Genomic DNA, 12,899 nt, shown 5'->3' on the forward strand with positions numbered 1-12,899 from the left:
TATTAGAAGGAGTTATTGATGCTTAGAAACGTGCTGGGAGAGGAGTTTAAACTCCATTGGGGTAAATCACTTGACCTGTACATTATACAAGCTGAATGCCGGGGTGTATTTTTGGATATTAGAAGGGGTCTGTGATGCTCAGGGAAGTGGCTGTGGTGGAATTTGTTTTTTCATTCAATAGTTTTTTGATTTTTTATTCGGTTCCTTCATATTAATATATATATAAACAAAAAAATAATATAAATATAATAATAATGAAGTCCAGGGTAATTACCTGCAGATACCTAAAAAAAAAGTAGTTTAAATTTAGTGCCCCGGAGTTGAACCATATCTACTCTAACTATACATGCAGAACAAATTCATTAGCACGAAATAAAATCTCCAAATTATGCGTAATACATAAAATAAAAATGATAAAATATGATACTGTGACAAGCTTTTCCTAAAATTCTTTATTATTCTGTTAAAAGTTAATTCTGTTTCTGTCCTTTGTTGGATCGCATAAATGGAATAATCAAGAATTAAATTTTAGCCATTAAATCCATTTTGCCTTAATATGTATATAAATAAATTAGGCTTATCCGTCGTTATTGTTTATTTTAAACTCTGGAAGTATATTAGCTACTAATATAATAGACATCTGTTATCATAAAACGAGATTTGAGTAGTAAAAATATAAAGTTTCGCGCGATATTCAGGCTGCTATTGACTCTGTAAGGAAAATAGATCAATTTGGAGCAATTTTAGCTGTTGATTTTTATAAAGCTTTTGATTCAATTTCTCATTGGCAAATTCTTAGAGTGGTGAGGGTTTTGCTTCCAAGGCAGTTTTTTAATCCAATTCGGGGACTACTATCTAATGGCATTTCAACCATTTCTACAGAAGGAGTGGAGAATAAACTAGAAATTGCCTTACAGTAACTTTTATAATTCTCCTCAGCATCTGTTCTGCTTGATTCGGTGAAAATGAATCATCAAAAATTCTCTCCAAGCTTCTCTTCAATTTCATCTTAAATTTATCTTCATTCAGGATCCATTTTGGTATTTTAAAACCGTTATTTTTCCATTTTCTGTGAAGTTCTATAATAATTGACTTATGATTGGAATGAGGTTCTGATTTGTAGGATGATATCTACAAAATTAAACTCGCAAACTAAATTTCTCAAAATGGTTATGTTCTGGTTTCGAGGAGGTATTTTAAAAAGATCAACGTTTAGATCACTAATCAAAATAAAAGGCAAAATATCTTTCCTTTGATTATTGATAGTAGCCTGAAAGAAAGAAAAGGATTTCTCACTGGGGGCCATAAGCATTTAAAAGACAAAACTTTAATCCATAGGCGTCTATTCGAATTTTGTTAGAGTATTCTTTGAACCAAGAAACATCCTCAAGTCTCCTCGTAATCAGAGTTAAGACTCTCTATTCGAATCATTCCTAGTAAGAAACACCAAAACCTTTTGGGTAAACAAATATGAAGGTTACTATTACACGAGGAAGAGTTCTCCAATTTAATGTCTTGAAGACAAATGATGTCAGGATCCAACGACATCAAATGATTCATAGGTGCATATATGGATCTTCTATCTTTACCCCACGGGTATTCAGTGAAACTATCTGGTTAATGCCCATGTTTAATTTAATTCATTGGAAATTCTGACAGGAAAGAAGTCCAAAATTTTGGTTTGTATTTTTTTTTTTTCCGAAAAGGTTCATATTAATATATATGTAAAAAGAACAAGGTTACTTCTTTTACTCCTACTGATAGTTTGATTGTCTGAATATAATATAATTTCAATTAAATTGCTCACAATAATATTGTCTTATCATTCAATTGTTTGATTTCCCGAATATAATGTAATTGCAATGAAATTGCACACGATAATATTATCTTGCAATGAAATTACCAACAATCATATTGGCTACAATGATGTTTCATCATGATGATATTACCCACAGCAATTTTGTCTCACAATGATAATGTACACCACAATTTTAACACGCAATGATATAGCCCCAACAATTTTGTTTGCAACCTTATTACGACAATCATTTTACAGTGAAACAATTTACACATAGCAAAATTCACACTTCCGCGCATTCAACGAACCTAGTGGACAAAAAAAGTGTCGCCACGATCACTACCTTGTACAAATATTGATGATATTGTCTTCATTTTTAAGCTTTACTCGATCCTCTATATACAGGGACTTTGTTCCTGGCTGTAGTCCACTATGGGAGAGTGATCCTCTTGAGTAACTGAGACTTAATTTCATATGCTTCACTATGACGTGGAAGATCCTCAATGGGTTTGGATGCATTTAATAGAATGAAGACCTTGTCAAATTGTAGAATCAAGAATGTAAATTTTAGAGACAGACTGTTATGTATTTAATATATCCTTTCTGGTTTTTATCTTCCTGTATATTCGTTTATGTATTTAAGTACTGAGTTTTATGTATTATAAATAGTGTCGTCTTATGTAAATATATTTAGAGTATAATTAGAAGACACAGTGTTACATTATTCCTCCACTTGAATTCTTCTCCTCATGTCTCTTGGTCATCCTGGATCTCTCCTATTATAAATAAGCTTGCGTCTCTCCCTCGTCAAGACGCAACACAGACCCGGAGGAGAGGGACTCGGGACTCAAATTCTTTAAATAAAGGAGCATTGTCAAAATTGTTAGATGAGAGCCTAACCCAGAAGACGAATGTCCTTCACTTATTACTAGAAATATGGACTCCTGATGTGACAAAACCCGGAGTAGATGAGGAGAATGGATGAAATGGATGACTGAATAGAATTAGGCATCGACAGCTAACACTCATTCTAGACCCACTATCGTAGAGCCATTGAGTGAAGTCAAATTCTGTAATAAGTCCACCTTTTTAAATGTTCCAACTCTATAATAGCAATAATTTAATAGCTATAAATCATATAACGAGCAACTGAATATGTTAACAAGGGCCTTGATGGAATTGGTGTACCAAATAGAACCAATGACTCCTTAAGAATACTCATTGGCAATTATGAAAATCCAGTGTAGAATGGGCATGTTAAATAAAAAGATACGGAATTCAACATTCAACGATGAAAATTTGGAGAATGTTTTGTATAACGTTTCATTAGTGTTGTGTCTTGACGAGGTTGAAGAGACACACACTATGAAATAAAGGAATCCAGGATGACCGAGAGAAATGAGGAGAGAAGAGACGTGGAGGAATAAGGTAGCGATGTAATTTAATAGGGACACGTATGTATTCTTATTAATACATAATCATTACAACTCTGACAAAGATACACGATGCACGGCCATTTATAATAAGAATAATGAGGATAGTACTTTATACATATATTAATCTATTTAGGAAAGGATGTTCATTACCCAGGAATTAAATAATAATAACAACTGCTAAATCAAAGAAAATTCCTTCTTTATATGTATTACCAATTAAAAATTAACGACCCATCTAAAAACCCCACCGGATTTACATCATTACTCATTGGCATTGGCTAATGAGTCACAATAAGGACAGTTTTAATTATAAACGAAGGCCCTTGATTGATACAAAATGATATAAAATCTTATGTAATACCTTTTTTTTGCGTTTATAACACTGTAGAGTCAGCTGCTTTTAATTATACGGGAGTCAAACAACAACCCTTAAAATATTATACAGGTCAGTAGAGTCGACTCATGAAAATTAATATAACTGCTTTTAAAGGAAAACTCATTGCACTTTTGTTCATTTAAAAAAGCGAGTCGTGAGTCAGTGTTGCTAGTCTAAACTGTTATCATTCTTATTTAATTCCTGAAGAGTGAACTTCATTTTCTACTGTCGCAGAGTTGTAATTGTAACTGTTAGACTCAGAGTGAAATTGAGAATCGACTTCGAAGTAATTCTTGCTCAATGTCCTTGTTTATTTCATTATCTCCTTTGTCAATGCTGTTTGTAGATGATCAAATGAAACGCTATGATAGCTTGGCTGCTCTCCTCTAAAACATTCCTCAAATTGTGAGGGTTAACATGTTAATTTTCAGGTTTTTTAACATGCTCAAAATCCTTACAACTTTCATCACTAAGAATAATAACAAAAATGAAGAATATATGTTTAAGTGAACCCATATTTAGAGCTGTTGTGTCTTAACGAGGTGTGTTAAACACAATCTATAATAAAGAAGAATCCCGGACGACCGAGAGAAAGAGGATTAACGTGGATAAATTTGACAAATTTAGACTTACAAGGAACACATATATACAAGGTAGTGCCCTTAGCAGTTCAAGTGGGTCTTGAACTGCTAGAACCCGAACCGACAAAGTCGAACCGATACCGCAATATATTGCTTACCGGTCTCGGCTCCTGTGCTTTTGTTCCTATGTAGAATATATAAAGAAAATAAAATATATATTATAAAAATAAACTAACTTTAATCAATAAGTTAATTTTTTGAGGTTTTTTTTTTTGTGCAATTGCTAATTTCAAGCCTATAGTCGTTATATACAAATACTACTCAATAATAACATTAAATTTGCATGGTTAAATTAAAGGTGCAGGAAGAAACTAACATAAATGCATTTTTTTTTTCAGTGGAATATGGAATTCTTGAAGAAATCATTGTTTTCTTTTTAGTTTTACACTGATTTAACCATCAAACTCAAGCTCCTTACCCCCATGAACATATAATTTGATTTCAAAGTTATACTTATATCATAAGTATGAACTCTAAAATCAGTGATTTAAGTTTTTTAATATATGAGGGCCCCCTAGTGGTTGTTGTGGCAATAAAATTGTTGGAAAATTTGTTGAAATATATTCGAGCCATAGCTAGAGAAATAAATATATTCTTTATGAATGTATAATAATCCCCGATAATAAATGTAGCTAGCTAGCTACCATTGTCCATTCAACTTATAGCTATAATTTTGTTTCTGCGAAGTTGAGTAACCCAAGGTAGAAAATGTTTAGATCACGTGACACTAAATAAACAAGTACGCAGCAAATAAAGGAGTTAAAGAATTCAGCTTGCAACTTCTCGTTCATTTTCCACGTGTGTCGCTGAGTGAACACTGCGGAGGACCCAGATATGTCTTCCTATAACTTCAAGAAGATATGTGTTGTGCCGACATGGAAGGAGTTTGTGGACGCTACTCTCTCCAAGACGCAAAGGAAGACTCCGACCGTCATTCGGAAGCACTACAAAATCTCCCGGATACGTAGTTTTTATATGCGTAAGGTTAAATTTACGCAATCCAATTTTACGGAGAAGTTGAGCTCGATCCTCAAAGAGTTTCCCAAGTTGGAGGAAGTCCATCCCTTTTATTCGGATTTAATGAATGTTCTCTACGATCGGGATCATTACAAGTTGGCCCTGGGACAACTCAACACGGCCGTTCGGCTCATAGGTGGGTTCTGTGCAATTTAAAGTCCCTTGGGATTATTCTTGTAATACCTCCTTCTTTTCTCATTCCCAGATTCCGTTGGAAAGGACTATGTTCGTCTATTGAAGTATGGAGACTCCCTTTACCGATGCAAACAACTCAAAAAGGCAGCCTTGGGTCGTATGGCAACCATCATTAAGCGACAATCCTCATCTCTTCTCTACCTTGAACAAATTCGACAACATTTAAGTCGTCTCCCCTCCATTGATCCCAATACACGCACCGTTATATTAACAGGATTTCCTAATGTTGGAAAGTCTAGGTATAATTTTTAATTCGGATACCCACCACGTATGCCCCCATTCAGAGCATTATCTAGCTAGATTATCAAACTATCCACAAATGTGACAAAATCAAATAATAAGTTGAACATCATTTTTATCTTGCATTTTACTGTAAAATAAAAATATATAGCAAGAGCCACACGTTCGGAAATTATTTCCGTTTATTAACGTAAATGTTTTATAGGTCTTAGATCAAATCCCCTACGATCCCAAAAATAACACTTCTTTTATTTTCAGTTTTATTAATAAAATAACTCGTGCAGATGTGGAAGTACAGCCTTATGCCTTTACAACAAAATCCCTCTATGTGGGTCACACGGACTACAAGTATCTCCGATGGCAAATCATTGACACTCCAGGTATTCTTGATCATCCTTTAGAAGAGCGGAATACCATTGAAATGCAAGCCATCACTGCTTTGGCGCATTTAAGAGCTGCAGTACTCTTTGTACTTGATCCAAGTGAACAATGTGGTTATAATTTGGATTCTCAAATTTCTTTGTTCGAAAGTATTAAGCCCTTATTTGCAAATAAACCACTGGTTTTAGTGGCTAATAAAACTGATGTTTGGGGTTCTAAAGACGAGCTATCTGAAGAAAAGAAAGCCATTTTGGATAAAATAATCAAGGGCGGGGATGGAGAAGAAGATATCACATACATGGAGATGTCAACCAAAGAGGATGAAGACTCCGTCATGGCTGTTAAGATTAAGACCTGCGAATTGTTGTTGCAGCACAGAGTTGAAATGAAGTTTAGAACTAAAAAAGTGGATGGAATATTAAATAGGATTCACGTTGCTGAACCGAAGGCTAGAGATGAAAACTCTCGTCCTGCTTTTATCCCTCAAGCCGCCATTGCTCGTCGATTTAAGAAACTGAATGGTGATGATGAAGAGGATGATATGGATCTTGGTGATCAAATGAAGTTACAAAAATTACCAGAAAAACGAAGTAAAAATAAACTTGAAAAGGATATCGAAGAAGAGTTGGGTGATGATTATGTATTAGACCTTAACAAGAACTGGGATTTAGCTAACCCAGAAGAGAAATATGATAAAGTTCCTGAGCACTGGAGTGGTCATAACGTCGCTGACTATGTTGATCCAGATATCATGGCTAAATTAGATGAACTAGAAAAAGAAGAAGAGGCTCGAGAGAATGCCGGCTTTTATGATTCTGAAGTCGAAGAAGAGGATGAGGGCATGGAAGAAATAAGGGAATTGGCCGGTAAAATTCGAACTAAGAAGAAACTCATGAAGAATGACCAGAGAATTGATAATACTACCAAGTCAATCATGCCTAGAACTGCAGTTGCTAAGAAGAGGGAAAGAAGTGTGTCACGACTTCGACATGAATTTACCGAGCTCGGAGTTGATATGAGAGGTACAGATGATGCCAATTTCACTAAAACGGATAGAGCTAGAAGTAGATCAAAGATAAAGAGAGCTCGTATGGATTCAAGTGGAACTGTTAGGAGCTCTAATTCAGTTCCTAGATCACAATCTGGTGTACGTGACTCTTCTCAAGTCTCGAAAATAAATAAGATGAACAAAAAGACACAGAATAAGAGCTTCAATAAGTTTGGAAAAGTTGGAGAGTCGGATCGTAAAATTACCACCAAGATGCCCAAACATTTATTTGCTGGCAAGAGAGGCTCAGGAAAAACTGATCGAAGATAAGATACTTAGTGTATCGTTAAAGTTAATTTTCATAGTATCCATTCTGTAAATTGTTTTGTATATTCTATATATGAGTTGAAAATACAGAATTTATGTTTAATATTTTTATCCATTAACTGCTTCGTATCTTTTTCTTTATTTTATTCCATGGAAAAAACATGCATATTTTATCACGGCTTAACGTTATCGAGAGATAAGAAATTTACTAATATTTACACTGTCTTCCATTATATCAGGACCCCCATTTATATAAGTATCTTGATAGTTAATACGACGCAATGAAGTGCATTCTTCTAACTTCAATAATATTCGAACTATTCATCAGTGTAAATCCCTACAGTGTTCCATATGCCCTTTTATACAAAGAATCATATTTTAAGGAGTATATTACGGTTATTCGGTCGAGTGTAGTGGATATGAAGTTAGAATTGAGTCCTCAAATCACATCAGTCAAGGTTAGTGGTGTATGGGCATTCTTTCGACATCCAAATTTCAATCAAGATAAGGATCCCTTGTTAAGCTATATCCTTTGGGGAGATGAAGCAAGAACGGGACACCTGGGATCATTGGCACAAAACGTACACTCTATCAGGCTCCTTGGTGGAATCAAGGATGGACTTCCCAATTTGAGAATCTATGATGGAACATATTTTACTGGTGCACAGTATGTTTTTATTCAAGACAATCCGAATGTTAATTTCCGCCATGCATCATTACTTTTGAAGAATTGCGATCCTTGGACAATTTATAAAGACACAGACTATAAGGGGAAAAGTGTGTGCTTATACCCAAGCAAGGATGATGGATATTGCTCTCCGTGGTTCTTTTTTGATGAAGAAGACTATATATTATCAAATATACGGAGTTTGAGACTGGGCTGCCATTCTCAAGAGAAACTATACCAACCTTGATTCTAAATATTTATCTATTTTTAAAAGAGTCAACGTAAAATGATTGTTGTAATATCATTCCCTGCTAAAATCGTGGTGAACATCATCATTGTGCGACAAAATTGTCGAGTGCAATTTCATTGCAATTATATTATATTAGGGCAATGATTCTTAACCTTTTTTTCTCCAATTCCCCAATTTTTAGTGAGCCAACTCTCCATTTCCAAAACAGTTATCACATAGAAATAAAATTATATGAAGAAATTCATTGTTTTTTTTTCTCAATTTATTTGGCCCATAAAAAAATGAGACCAGGCATTTTTTTTTTGCCTTGACGAGTGCCTCAATGTTTGCTTCCTCTTTTGAAATGGGGCAACGCGAATCAGATTAAAGGTCAATCAGGCAGTTATACAATTTTTTTTAAATCTCAGCCATTGCTTGGAAACACAATGTTGTCACTTTTATCCAAACAGGACATACAATACCTCATATATTTGTTGTTTTTGGTATTAAAACAGTTTGTAAATGGGTGTAATTTGATAGAAATTTTGAACCAGTGGCTCTTCTGTCCAACCGGTCATTCTCTCCTTGGCAACTCAGTCATTCCCCACATGTTAAGAACCTTTTTTAGGCCAATCAAACTATTTAGTGATGAAGAAACATGCCAAGGAAGACCCCATTTAATATCCCATAATACGGTAACATCAATTACTCCTTTTAATATGATGCTTATCAAAGCAGCGGTGGATAAATTTAACCTAACACCTAGCAGTTCCCTTGCACAATCTGTGAGCCGGGGTGTATTATAGTACATTAGAAGGAATCCTTTATGTTTAGAAACGCGGTGGCTTGGAGTTTAAACTGCATTGGAGACTATCATTTCCTATGCAAAACCTGAGGGCGTAGGTGTATTTTTGGAGGGGTTCTTGAGGCACAGGGAAGTGGCTGCATTTGATAGATATTTTTATCATTCAATTGTTTGATTACCTGAATATAATATAATAGGAATTAAATTGCACACGATAGTATTGTCTTGCACTCACAATGATGTTGCTTCACGATTATATTAACCTCAACAATTTTGACCGTAAACTTTTGAGCACAACCCTTTTAACGAACAACCATATCAATATCATCCATTAAAAAGATGTACTAAGCCGTCTTCCAACTAAAATTAAGAAACTCATCACATTTTACAGCCAATGATTTTGTACTTCCTCGAAAATAACCCAAATCATAAACTCCTCATCATTATTAATATTATTAGTAACAAGCATCAATGATTGTAAAAATCTTTTTTATTCACTATATTATTAAATGTTTATCGATAAAATAAACTATCTCATTATCTAAACAGGTACCGTTCATAACAAATTTATATAAGTACATACTAAGTAGTCACATTTTCTGATAGTAATTTCTTCTTTTTACGTAAACAGGGAGTATGTAGTACATGCTATATTAACAAAATAATCCAGTCTCGAATCATCAATTAGAAAAAATACATGAGATGTATTAAACAAACTTGGTTACATCGTCATCTCTCTTATCATTTTGTTTTAAAAAAAAATGGTATTGCATCATTAATCATATCCCGTGAAATTGAATTAATAATAACATTATTGTGAATTAGCAGAGTTTAGAAATGAAAATCATAACTTGTTAACAAAATGTAATACATATTTGAAAAATAATAAAAAAAAACTGCTTATAAAAAGTGACGATAAACAAGAAAAGAGTAGGATATAGTCAAATCGATTTTGCTTGTCCTTCAAAACTGTTTTTTTTCGATCAAATTGGCGAACATCATTTTTTCAGGAATAGAAATAGCACAGATAAATTAAAATTAATAAAAAAATAATGTTTAAATTATAACTTTAGATAGAAATGAAAACGAGGAAATATATTTCCTCAGTCCACGTTTATTTCTGAACGTCTTCATTTCTGCAACCAACAACAAAATCTAATTTTCAATAATTGAAAGGAAAAAATGGTGTTGGTCAGATTTGTGATGTGTTAAAAGGGATGTGGGTGTTAGTTGATATTAAGTATTTAATTATGAAAGGAATAGGACGAGGAATAGAGAGGATGTAATATTTTTTTTTTTTAAGAAACATTTTCTGTACGAGATTATAAGTTATTGCTTCACCTTCGTTATGAGACTCGATTAACGACTAGATAGTTGGTTTAACAAGAAATTACATATTATTATTCTCACTACTAACCCGAGGTCGGTACTTGAGATAAATCAGCAAGAATCCAGGTGTATAATTTATAATATTGAATTTTAAGCAGTTTGTATTTAAGAGTATTAAATCCATCAGACTCAATTCTTTTAACTCCACTAAAGAGCATTTTGAATCTTTCCGGATTAGGAGCATCTTTTGCATGCTTTAGCATTTTATAACGCCCTACATTTGAGGGATAACGAGAAATAAAGAGTTTTTTGTGACGTATACGATTGAACATATCATCATCTTCAGCACCCCAACCCCAATAGGAATTTGAGAATCCATTCACCTCCCTAAAAATATAGAAAGCAAATTAAAAATGATGAGTGGATCCTTTGCAAGACGCTCTGTTAATTATTACTTGAAATGGCGTACACTCATTGCAGAAACACCACCAAAGATGTCTGAGTAAGGAAGTCTATACATAAACACATTGATGGCTACGGACATGTGTCGTGGATGAAGGGGACAACTGTAGAGATTCCGATCATCTTCTGGTATGAGATCAACATCATGAAACACTAAGCACTGATAATCATATGATTTGAGAGCCTCCGCAGCACCCACATTAAAGAGCATGGCACGATTGAAAGGTCCATTTCCAGATTGTTCTACAATGAAAATGGCATAGTCCAATTGCTGTTTGAGAAGAAGGTGATGTATATTATATAAGAAGATAGTTAAATGTTCTTTGCGGTCCCTATAAGGTACAATGATGGCGACTCGATGGCGTGATGTACAGTTTGGGGGTTTGTATCTCCCTCCACTTCCAACCTGTGGATAGAGTCCTTCCATATCTTGAAGAGAAGGAACGTCCTTGAGCTCTACTTTGATGGGCCCATGGAGACCTGGAGGAATGAGGGGACATCGTCCTGGATTCACGTTGAGCGAGAGATTGGAGGAAGCAAAAGAAGTGGAAGACGGGAGAGACGAAGACGTTTGATTCCGGGAGACAAAGAGTTGAGAGGCTCCTGGGAAATTCCATCCGATAAGGAACAAAGAGGAAGACGCTTTTTTGATTCCTGGAGTGACTCGATCCAGGGTAAGGAGACTCCAGTATTGAAAGGCAACGAGTACAAAAGCCAAATATAAGAGTATTTTCAGAGACTTCTTCCAGGCCATTGGTAAGTTCTCGCCGTCATCCTCAGTAAGAACATACTGTGAGAATGTGTCTTAGTCTAGTCTCAAGTCAATCCATTCCACTTCGCACTTGACTCAATAGATCCATCGTCCACGGACTCACACACACTCGCCTCAATTACACACTTACTTATTACTAGGAGTTGCTCACTACTCACTACTTCCCACTTGGCGGAATGGGCAGCCAGGAGGAGTTTCTCACTTACGTTGAATTAATCCTCGCAGTCTCTAGTCTCCTGCAACTCTTTTGTCCACTCAGCTACAGCTACAATACTCACACAATAATAATCTAACCTAATCAACAATTATATAACTTATAATTAAATCACTACCTTTAAAGTTAGGCAATAGCTGTCCAGAGATCAGTGTGGACTTGAATCAACAAGAGGGCGACACTTTTGAGCGAGCGATCCACATATCCCTCTTGAGCTCTCTTTTTCACCGCCAATAAAGAGAGCGACGAAGTTTTTATTAAGGAGGTACCCCTTGAAATTATGGAATGACTAATGAAAGATTAGATGGTGTAAAAGGGTCCGCAGAGAGGGGGGGGGGCTATAGCCCTCCTCACAAATCTCAAATTTTTGCTTTGTACAAAAAAAAAAAATCGTCAGATGAAAAACTTTTACGCCCAAATGGTAGTAAAAAAAAATGGATTTCTCATCTGACAGAATTATACAGCAGAGTTAAAAAATTATTATTTTTTTATTTAAAAATACATGTAAATAATCCTGGGTTACATTTGTTATATCACGCAACATTTTATCCGGAAAGAAGCAAAAAAAATGCCTGAAATCATCTGGTAGTTAGCCAAATAAGTCAATCACACCAACTGCTATTTATTTCATATGTACTTCCAGACCATCACCGTCATTTTACATGTTCACCATTTTTAAAATGAATTATATATTTATATTTCTTAATATTAAATTATAATATTGCTTAGTAATATTCTATTGAAAGCGTAGCTATTAGTTTGTATTTCTATATGATAGCCAAAATTTCTTCATATAAATAATAAAATGGCCAATGTACAAATATTATAAACGACGAGGGATCAACGAGAAATTGTATTCATGTTCTTTTGGAAACGGAGCATAAGTCTAACTTTTTACTTATTGTTTATTTATCAAAAAGAATGCATTATGAAATATTCATGACGTATCAAGCGAGAGGAGAGAATCCACAGCTGACAACAAAATACATAGCCAATATGGGTTACTTTTGTGTTAGCGAGGT

The 12,899-nt window shown here is 34.6% G+C and overlaps 2 protein-coding genes across 3 annotated transcripts; one reads left to right on the forward strand and one right to left on the reverse strand.

Annotated features, from left to right (window-relative positions):
• Nucleotides 1-4,589: 4,589 nt before the first annotated feature.
• Nucleotides 4,590-7,518, forward strand: Non1 (nucleolar GTP-binding protein 1). The gene is made up of 3 exons (XM_040725330.2): nt 4,590-5,404; nt 5,474-5,702; nt 5,962-7,518. The coding sequence occupies exons 1-3, from the start codon at nt 5,086-5,088 to the stop codon at nt 7,400-7,402; spliced, it is 1,989 nt and encodes a 662-aa protein (XP_040581264.1). The 5' UTR covers nt 4,590-5,085; the 3' UTR covers nt 7,403-7,518.
• A 2,066-nt stretch (nt 7,519-9,584) lies between these two features.
• On the reverse strand, nt 9,585-12,387 carry LOC121129605 (beta-1,4-N-acetylgalactosaminyltransferase bre-4). Of its 2 annotated transcripts, XM_071893328.1 has the most exons (4): nt 11,996-12,387; nt 10,885-11,928; nt 10,419-10,816; nt 9,585-9,771 (listed from the first exon to the last, which is right to left on the reverse strand). In XM_071893328.1, the coding sequence occupies exons 2-3, from the start codon at nt 11,643-11,645 to the stop codon at nt 10,513-10,515; spliced, it is 1,065 nt and encodes a 354-aa protein (XP_071749429.1). In that variant the 5' UTR covers nt 11,646-11,928; nt 11,996-12,387; the 3' UTR covers nt 9,585-9,771; nt 10,419-10,512. The 2 variants fall into 2 exon arrangements, with proteins under 2 accessions (XP_071749429.1, XP_071749428.1); XM_071893327.1 differs by having other exon boundaries at nt 10,885-12,342.
• Nucleotides 12,388-12,899: the final 512 nt, after the last annotated feature.

Source organism: Lepeophtheirus salmonis, chromosome 14, assembly GCF_016086655.4.
Source record: "Lepeophtheirus salmonis chromosome 14, UVic_Lsal_1.4, whole genome shotgun sequence".
Lineage (NCBI taxonomy): Eukaryota > Metazoa > Arthropoda > Copepoda > Siphonostomatoida > Caligidae > Lepeophtheirus > Lepeophtheirus salmonis.

Bases quoted from the DNA above. Each gene is read 5' to 3' on its own strand.
- Non1 (XM_040725330.2), top strand. From the start codon at position 5,086: ATGTCTTCCTATAACTTCAAGAAGATATGTGTTGTGCCGACATGGAAG. The intron at 5,405-5,473 runs GTGGGTTCTGTG...TCTCATTCCCAG, and splicing joins CACGGCCGTTCGGCTCATAG to ATTCCGTTGGAAAGGACTAT. The intron at 5,703-5,961 runs GTATAATTTTTA...TTTTATTTTCAG, and splicing joins CCTAATGTTGGAAAGTCTAG to TTTTATTAATAAAATAACTC.
- LOC121129605 (XM_071893328.1), bottom strand. From the start codon at position 11,645: ATGGCCTGGAAGAAGTCTCTGAAAATACTCTTATATTTGGCTTTTGTA. The intron at 10,817-10,884 runs GTAATAATTAAC...CTATATTTTTAG, and splicing joins ATGAGTGTACGCCATTTCAA to GGAGGTGAATGGATTCTCAA.